General features: G+C 43.0%; 1 protein-coding gene across 1 annotated transcript; it reads right to left on the bottom strand.

Moving 5' to 3' along the window:
* Positions 1-339: 339 nt before the first annotated feature.
* LOC134466114 (NACHT, LRR and PYD domains-containing protein 12-like) lies at positions 340-7,911 on the bottom strand. The gene is made up of 4 exons (XM_063220010.1): positions 7,827-7,911; positions 3,627-3,785; positions 3,428-3,469; positions 340-2,051 (listed from the first exon to the last, which is right to left on the bottom strand). Exons 1-4 carry the CDS (start codon positions 7,909-7,911, stop codon positions 340-342), a joined length of 1,998 nt encoding a protein of 665 aa, XP_063076080.1.
* Positions 7,912-9,591: the final 1,680 nt, after the last annotated feature.

Genomic DNA, 9,591 nt, shown 5'->3' with positions numbered 1-9,591 from the left:
ACACTGTTGACAAAATAATTAAGCAAATGTTCGCTTTCATTAGAGTATTTATCAAATGATTTAAGATTAAGCTTGGCAATTTGTTTGTTTGGAAACTTAAATATATACACTATGTAAACATCTAGGTCATTTAGTTGAAAAAAAATACTGATAATTGACATTTTGCTTTTGCCAAAAGCGTAGGGAAATCGTAGAATCACTCTTAAACTGTATGTCCAACTGCATTATTTTTTTGTGATTAACTTTTTATTAGGGGTCCAAGTGCATTATGATGTGTATGTAAGCAGCATGTTTGGTTTTACAATAAGAGGGTGCCAGTAGTTCTACATATGTCGATATTCACCTGAGGACCTGACACTTGCTCAGTGCAGGCTGCAGCATCCTCAGCATCTCTGCAGTCAGGCCGCACTCCCAGAGATCCAGTGATGCGAGGGGACTTTCACTGGTGCAGCAGAGCAGGCAATACCGGAGCACCCAGAAGTCCATCCTTGTCAGGGGAGTGTTTTGAAAGGACAGCGTACCCAAGTCATGCATGGCTTTCCCAACAAACTCCTCTTCATGGAGCTCGTGAAGACAGCTAAGAATGAACGTCAAACTGGATTTATCCAATTCTGCAACTTTCTCCAAGATCCACTTCTCCAAGTGTCTTCTAATGGATGTGGTGTAAGGTGTTGACTGAAGATACTCCAGGTTTTGCATCTCCTTATTTACAAGGCCAAACAGAAATTGAATGACAGGCTGGCGTTGTGACTCCCAATGCTGTTGTGAGTTAAGCAGACAAAGCAACCTCTTCTCTCCTTCCTGGTCTAGATTGTAGTGGAGTGCAACGAAGAACTCCTGGAAGCTCAGATGCATGAAACTGAACATTTCCTCCGTTCTGACAACTGTTTTCCGGATTAATTCACACAGAAAAGGCCCTGTTGTAAGATGTGACACTGTGCACTCTGGATCTGAGACTGTACTCAACACATCCTTCTTTGTAAACAGGACACACTTCTCTTTCATGCCCTTCTCTGCCAGTCGACCCAGACTGCTCAGCAGGACAGGCACAGATAGACTCAAACTCCGAGAGTGATGTTCAAGCAAAATGGACACAAAGTTGGCATAGATGGACGTGTTTGTTTCTAGTTCTTTAGTGATTTGGGCACCTTTTCGTTCTTGCGCTCGAAAAACTGTGCAGGTGACCCAGCAGATGACAGGAATAAAGCAGGACGTGTACAAGATCTCGTTGCCTCTCACATACTCAAACAAAACATCTGCCTTATGCTCATCTGTAAAAAAAAACTTGTGAAAGTGGTCCTTCACTGCCTCTTTAGTGAAACCCAAGATGTCCACGAAGCGCTGAACACAGTGATCAGTGACCAGACTACTGAGCGTCATTGTAGCAGTGGACCTGGTGGTGAGCAACAGTTTGCACTGGGGCAAGATATGACCTTTGAGCAGAGCCTTCAGGGTGGCCTGGACAGGAGCTTTTGTGAAAGGGTCTTTAGGGAGTGCACTGCCAGCATCCACAAGGGAGACCTTGAGTTCATCAAAGCCATCAACCAGGAAGAGCACTTTAATCTTTTGATCCCTTAGCACATCTTCAGTGCTATAGTTGAGCAGATCCACCAGGCTGCATTCCCCTGAGATGCCATTGATCTCCTTGCAGTCAAGATGAAGAACCAAGTGGAACAAGTCCTTGAATAAGGTCCCAGAGGCCCAGTCCAACATGATCTTCTGAGAAGTGAAGGATTTGCCATAACCTGGGTGGCCCTGGAGAATTACTGCTTTAGGAATACATCCACGGTCATCAGGTCTAAACAACTGCTCAACAGTAATTGGGCTATATGCTTCACTGGACCTGCTCCTCAAGACCTGCTGAAGGTGTTTTCCTCTGGAACGGATTTCCTCCTCTCTTTCCTCTGGCCTCCTGTGACACTCAACCATTTGCAGCTTTATGTAGCGCTCAGACAGAAGCACGCTCTCACTAGGTCGAGAGTTATACTCCTTCACTTTTGCATATGAAGATTGGACTGATGTCTTATACTCAGCAATGATTGAGGCTGTATCTATTAAAAAAAATGCAATATCAGTGAAAATTACTTTTCCTGTTTGAAAGGGATGGTATCTTTGTGGTCAACAAGATCATTAATAGGCAACTGCCACAATTAGGACCCATGTTCCAAACAAGCCAAGGGTCCTCTTCCATCCCATGATTCCATGACTTTTTCCAGTATCTGTTAGGGAACTCATTTGTGATTGGTGTGGTTAAAGAAGGCTCTTTAATATTCATGACAAAACTCATCAATGAGTATTTTGGTTGAGGGGAGCTCAATGTTGGATTTCGGTTGCATAAAAAAATGGGTAGTGGAGATGATAAAATGTTATTTAAAAGTGCTAAATGGCATTTGTCCTCAGAAAATATTCTTCTGTGAACGTAGCAAGTAGAACTAGTTCCCTCATAAATACTGAAGAGTCATACCGAAGCACACATCAGTACCCAACTAGAGGGCAGTCATGGGTAAGCAGTTAATGCACCAGACTTTTATCCCAACGGTTACGGGTTCAATTCCAGACCTGATGGGAGAGCAATTAACCATTGCTGAAGTGAAACTCCAACTCCCATTGTCATTGAGACAGCACTCTACAGTACACAAGGGCTCACTGCACACAACATAATTGCATTTATGCCTCAGCCGTGCAAGGGGGCAGCCCTCAATGGGAGCAGTGCGGTGGGACGGTACCATGCTCAGGGTACCTCAGTCATGAAGGAGGATGAGGGAGAGCACTGGTTGATTACTCCCTCGGCCAACCTGGCGGGTCGGGAGTTGAACTTGCCACCTTTGTGCTTCAAGTCTGACACCCTAACCGCTTACCCATGACTGCCCATAATAATGTCCTATTTCTCTTCTACACTGTAGTGTCCTCACAAATATTACCGTCCCTAAAGTGTCTAGACCACTTTCTGTTGTTACTGGGGAGTTGTGCGGAAAAGCACAGCCGACACACACATCACCGAGCGCCATTGGGAAACCCTCATCCCCCACTTCCACCAACAAACCAGTGTGGCTATTCGTTGTGCATCAGCTGTGTTTTCCCGCACTGGAAAATAGTTCCCAAGCAGAAATGAGAAAGTCAAGTCCTCTGCATTGATTTGCACTGTCAATTGCATTCCATGTGAATGTACAGTACACAGTCAGAAAAATAATTGGGGAAAAAATCTATGAATTTAATTAACTTTGGCTGAAATCTTTCAATGGCAATGACAGACTGCAGCTACTGCTTGAAACCAAGCTATGGTCTGTGCTGATAGATTCGGACAATGGCTGGGTCACTTTGGCACAGCATTTACCCACTTTTTCAGTCTCGGGACTTGGGAGACCCTCAATTTGGGTGGCGTATCCCTTTAATCCCAAAGAGCACTTTAAAGAGTTCACAAACATACCCCGCTCACGTGCTGGTTGCGTAGGAGTTGAGGTCCCAGCACCTGGAGGGAGAAAAGAGGAAGGCTGTGAGAGGGCTGTTCTTTAAATTTATCTCATTTGTGCATTTCTGGAGAGTTCTTGAAAGACAATAGTCTATAAATGTTACAAGCAGACGTTGAGCAGGATCATTTGCTGTTGGATTCAATCACATCTTCTCACCGTAATGATGATGGACGTTGGAGATGTTGGTGGAGATGTTGATGTCCCTGTGAGCTGTGCTTTGAGACACAGCTAGAGCAGACACGTTGCTTCCACCCTGAGCTGAAATGTTGACACGCACATCTGAGTTGTCACCCATGTGTGTGCCAGCATCGGCTCCTGTAATAGGACAGTCCTGTTAGACAAGCTAGTACAGCTGGTTAGTACCCCCAATGTTTATATTGGTACTCTCAACAGACTGTGTGGTTATACCTACTGCAAGGGTAGTTTTAGGCAAAGGTGAAAAGGGCAGCCACCCTAGGTTAGGCTCAAACTATACAACTTTAAAATCGTCTCCTATTTTGATGCTGGATTGCGCCACACACATAAAGACTGCCAATCTTATCCTCGATCGTGCATACAGAGACAATGCTGAACGTTCCATTTCGAGTCACGAATATCAAACACTGTTTGATATGGTTTGTGGTCGGTATTTTAAAATGGCGCACATGACAAAGAAATCTTGACCGACAGTCATTTGGCTTTAAAGGTACAGTATATCACGAAAGTGAGTACACCCCTCACAGTTTTTGCAGATTTGTGAGTATATCTTTTCATAGGAAAGCATTACAGAAATTTCACTTTGACACAATGATTAGTGACCTTTTAACAACATACTTAACCGCTTAAATGTCTTGTTCACTCAGAAAAAAACTAAATGCAGCCATTAATGTTTGAACATGTACTCACAAAAGTGAGTACACCCCAGATTAAAATCTGATACAGAAGGGGGTTTGTTGGCTTGAATCGTCTCAAAATGAAAAGGCATTAAAGGGATGTCATCAGTGTGCGTTTCAACCTTTCTTTGCATTAAACTTTTACATTTTGAGTGTGCATCTGGCTTAAATAGATTGGTGTGAGATTTGAATGCAATCCTATGGAGAATATCATGATCTGCTTCAGTAGTCACAGTGCATGTTGACATGCATGTTTCTTTTAGGTGTATTTCAGATTGCCAATTCATGCAGACAGCATTCATGCATCCCCAAACCATGTCAGTCCCACTACCATGCTTGGCTATTGAGAGGATACACCTTTTTTGTGAAACTCACTTGTTTACCACCACACATGCTTGACACCATCTAAAGCAAATTTGTTTATCTTGGTCTCAAGAGAGATGAACAGACCAAGGATATGGATCACTGGAACCATGTTGTGTGATCTGAAGAGACCAAGATAAAACTGTGAGGGGTGTACTCACTTTTGTGATATACTGTACACCACTGGTCTCCAAACAACGGCCCGCGGGCCAACTGCGGCCCGCGGGCAGCAAACTTTTGGCCCGCCATGAGGTCCTTAAAAATTAAACCATAAATGCGCCTATTTGTGGCCATGCACGATTTGCGATCACAAAAACATCAGTGATCTCTCCTAAGCATTCACAAACAGTTAAATCTTATACTAACAGTCTCATGACAGACATTGACAATGAGGGAAAATTGTGAAGTGCAATCTGTTGTCTGCTAGACATCTAGACAAGCCGTTATTATCATTGCGTTTACCTCAGACATCAGAGCATTCGCAATTGTGCGGTATCGAAGCACTCTCCTCTCTTCTGGTTGAAAATGAGGACAATTCTCTCCTTCCCTAGTTTTATGTAGGCCAGATACATTTTGTCTTTTGTTTACTCACATTTATTTGAAGTTTGGATGACAATTATCCCGTATTTTGGAAGTATCATTTATGCAAGGTAGTAGCCTACATGTAGAGACGTTAACGCAATTCAAGCTCCAGAGAACAGTCGTTACCAAAAGAAGGGAGGACAAAAACTAAACCAGTTCCTTAAAAATGTCTTGCAAATATAGAGCCAGGTAGAAGATTTGTATTCCTCAAGGTCAACGTTGCCTGAGTGCAGCCTGTGAGCCGCGCCCTTTCTATTAAACCTGGAGAGTCATGAGGCGCGAAGCCAAGTCGTCTGAGTTTTCTCAACTCTCTTCTGTTTGCAGATGTAAACGATTCTCCTTTGCTTCTATTGTATGTCTTTGTTATATCAGCTATGCTTTGTCTTGCACTCGTAATATTCAAGGTCTGGCTGACGGCTGACCATATCTGTATTTCTGTATCGCACGTGTATCTGTATCGCATTCCTAATTTAGCCTATCTGAGAGCAAGGCGCCACGCGAGCATCTGAGAACAGTAGGCTACCTTGCTCCACCCTACCCCTAACCCGAATTTCAGAAATGTCCAGGAAACATACGTAGGCTAGTAGTTAGGCAGAATAGGGTTTAATATTCCTGATGGCCCACCTCATCTCCCCGACAGCCCCGACGGTGAGCTTGTTTCCCTCTGTTCAACCAGAAGAGTCTTGAGCGCTCAGTTATGCAGTTAGAGCACTCTGTCCTCTGTTAAATGTGGACGATTCTCCTCCCCTGCACTATTTTTGTGTATTTGTGATATCACCCTCTTTGCATTTTAGCTTGCTTACAGTAGTAGCCTATTCTAAATTTGGAGGATATTTTCCCCCCGTAGTTTGGTAGGGGCGCGTTATGCGAGATCAGTTGAGCAGATAATGCATGATACATCGGGAATGCGTTGGAGGAAAACTAATATGATTGTCGAAAACGACCGCAATAAAGGAATATATAGACGAGCATTCCTGGAAACGAACTATTTCATCTGCCTGGGTGCCACCTGTGGCATGGGCTTGCGTCTTTTCTGTTCAGGCAGAGGTGAGATGCAGCGCATGAGTTCAATGAGATTTAATCGCTTTGGAAATGACTTTTGTTCCTCGACCGAATTGGGATTTTAGCGCACATATTGACCTATTTGTTTTAGGTCTTGTCATGAAGCCTAAATCTCTCTCTCCCTCCCTCCCTCCGTGACTGAAGTGGCTCTGCTGGAGAGCACGTTCAGCAGTTGAACATGCATTCAGCAGTTGAACGTGCTCTCTCTCTTTCTCTCTCTCTCTCTCTGTCTCCCTCCCTCCCTCTCTCTCGTTAACCTGTCCACAGTTGGTCTTTATTTAGCCTACATTCCTCCCTGGCACTATATTGCAACAGCTAATACTAATATTTTAATGTTTCAACAGTGTTTCTATTATTTTTATTTTTTATTTATTTATTATTATTATTTTTTATTTATTTATTTATTTATTTGGGGGGGGGGGGGGGGGGGGTGGGGGTCTGGCCCACGGCCTCGCTTGCTCTACATTATTTGGCCCTTGGGAAAAGTTAATTGGAGACCACTGCTGTACACTGTGTAAGATTTTTAGTTGTTTATTTCCAGAACTCATGCTACCTATTCTCTAATGTTACCCTTTTCATGAATACTTACCACCACCATCAAATTCAAAGTATTCATTATGACTGGGAAAATTGCACTTTTCATGCATGAAAAGGGGGATCTTCTCCATGGTCCGTCATTTTGAATTTCAAGAAATACATGTTTAGCTGCAAAAAATAACTGTACTTGGGCCATACTAGAAAATATTTGTTTATTACTTGGTAAACTTTCATGTAAATATCAAATTTGTCAATAGACAGCCCAGTTTCAATGAGCATTATAGTTGCAGTATCTTTTTATTTGCTACCATTTCCTGCACAGTGTCCCTTTACACTGCATTTTATAATGGGCCAACATGATCTCACAGAATTCCCTGAATTGAACACGAACCATTATGACATAATCTGTGGCAGTTTAACAGATTATGCCAAAATTCTGTGATGGGATCATGAACGTGCTTTCTCTATATTCCCGTAGCTATATGTTGTATTAAATTACAACTTATGCTATGTCTTAAGTTAAAAATTCACATTTATTTAACATTATCAAATTGAGGTAGAACGTGTAACATTTAAACACCCACTGTAACAATCAAGTCATATCTAAATATCATGTAATACAAAAAAAGTGTCTTGGTGCTTTTAAAAAACTTGAATAACATAAAATAATAATAGATATTGCGTATCGGCCGAAACCACACTTGTATCGGCCGAAACCACACTTGTATCGGCCAATACCGATACACTTAAGAAACGCAAATTTCGGCGGTCTATCCTTAGTACACAGTGTATGCAAGGCCTGCCATTATTATTATTATTATTATTTTGTGATCAATTTTTTATTTATTCAACAACATCAAAATAGTGGAACAACACATGTACAACAACATAATCAACACAAAGCCCTCAGCTTCTGTTATTATTTTTAAATGTACCTCACCTGTTACTGATGCCTCAGCTTCATCTTGTCGTGTCTTCTTTGTTTCTTCTGTTTCTCCTGGCTGGTGAGGCCTTTTGGAGGCCATGTGGAAGTTAAATGGAAAATGATGAACCTGCCAATGGGAAGTGGGCACCGGGTACATTTTGAAATGACATGTCAAATATAAATAGAGAATGAACAGATTACTACTTGCCACATTCAAAATGCTGAAATTGGGGACTTCCGGTGACGCAATGGTCAAGGCAACAGCTTGAATTTGGAGCTCCCGAGGAGAGTGTTAGAAAAACTAGCCAAAACTGAAATTTTCACGTGATTTTATTTTTATTCCATCTAAAAATCATCGACATTGAGTGACCACTATGTCAAGCAACCGAAGCAGTAAGCCAAAGGGGTCTAAAGAACAGCAAATGAAGCCTGAACTGGAGGAGGAAAGCATGGCGTCAGTGCTAGCAGAGCTTCGTAAGCTACGGAGAGAACATGCTGAATCATCCAAGGACACCAAAGACTCCTTGACGAGAGTAGAAAATGCCCTCCGAGAGGTTTCGGACAGAACAACACAACTTGAAGCGCGAACGGCAGAGTACGAAGAGAGACTGGTGGAAATGGAGGAAAAAGTGCAACGAGCTGACAGGGCACTGCGTTATCTGCTCCACCGAGAAGCTAGCTTGGCTGCCAAGTGCGAGGATCTGGAGTCGAGAGCGAGGAGGAGCAACCTACGCATCTATGGGGTGAAAGAAGATGAAGAGAAGGGCAGTAACATGTTGGATTTCATTAGCGACACCATCCGCACATCACTGCAGATGCCTGCGGATTTCAATTTAAACATAGTGAGAGCACACCGTTCCTTAACTGCGAAGCCAACAGAACCCAACAAACCACCGCGGTCCATCATCGTAAGATTCTGGGACTTCAGGGTAAAAGAGATGGTGCTTCAAGAAGCGTGGAAACGTCAGGGAGGAGTGCCATACAAAGAGCAGAAACTTTTCTTCGACCAAGATTACACTGCTGAAACTCAGAAGAAGCGCAAACAAGTGAGAGATGTCATAAAGGAGCTGAAAGAAAAGGATATCAAAGCGCAATCGCCACACCCAGCTAAGTTAAAGATACACCTGCAGTCGGGCACGAAGACCTTCGCAACCCTCGCGGACGCGGCGGACACTCTGAAGGATCTGGGTATCCACGTTGAAATCGACGAACGGGAAACTCTTCTTACCGAACTTTTACAGACAGAATGGAAAAACACCACACGCAGGAAGAAGAGGAACGTGATGATGACCATCGCGGACCTGAGAGCCCTACTTCAGGAAGATTAACGCAGGACAGTTATGTTATGCGGCGCAGTAAGTGGTCACGATTAAAAATATAGGTAAACAGTACAGTGATGGGTGAACAGTCTTACGTTTTGGCTAGTGTATTAAAATGTTCTGATTGTAACAGAAGAGACTATACTCTCCTCGAGTAAGGAGTTTTTTTTGGTTTTGTCTATTTTTTTTTTCTTCTTTCCGGCGAGGATTACAGCCCATAGGTGAAGGCAAAGGACTTGCTTCTAACCTCTTGCACGTTGTGCACACCCCCGGAGAGGCTCGTCACACCTCTCTGTCCATGTTGAGACTGATGCCTTTTTCATCAGTCGGGTTATTGGAAGTCGGTTTGAGCTTCCTGATAGTTCTGTGTTTTTGTTTCTTACACTGTTTGTTTTTTTACATAATTGAAATACATGTGCAGTCATACCAGGTGCGTCAGGTTTATATAGGAATTAGGTTGT

This window comes from Engraulis encrasicolus, chromosome 16 (genome assembly GCF_034702125.1).
Source record: "Engraulis encrasicolus isolate BLACKSEA-1 chromosome 16, IST_EnEncr_1.0, whole genome shotgun sequence".
In the NCBI taxonomy this organism is placed as follows: domain Eukaryota; kingdom Metazoa; phylum Chordata; class Actinopteri; order Clupeiformes; family Engraulidae; genus Engraulis; species Engraulis encrasicolus.
Note: the sequence above shows the minus strand (reverse complement) of the source record. Positions and strands in the feature narration are given on the sequence as shown.

What these genes read in the sequence shown, in the direction of transcription:
- LOC134466114 (XM_063220010.1), bottom strand. Translation starts at nt 7,911, where the DNA reads ATGGCCTCCAAAAGGCCTCACCAGCCAGGAGAAACAGAAGAAACAAAG. An exon ending in AGCTGAGGCATCAGTAACAG is followed by an intron (nt 3,786 to 7,826) that starts GTGAGGTACATT and finishes GTCCTATTACAG; the next exon opens with GAGCCGATGCTGGCACACAC. An exon ending in CAACGTCCATCATCATTACG is followed by an intron (nt 3,470 to 3,626) that starts GTGAGAAGATGT and finishes TTCTCCCTCCAG; the next exon opens with GTGCTGGGACCTCAACTCCT.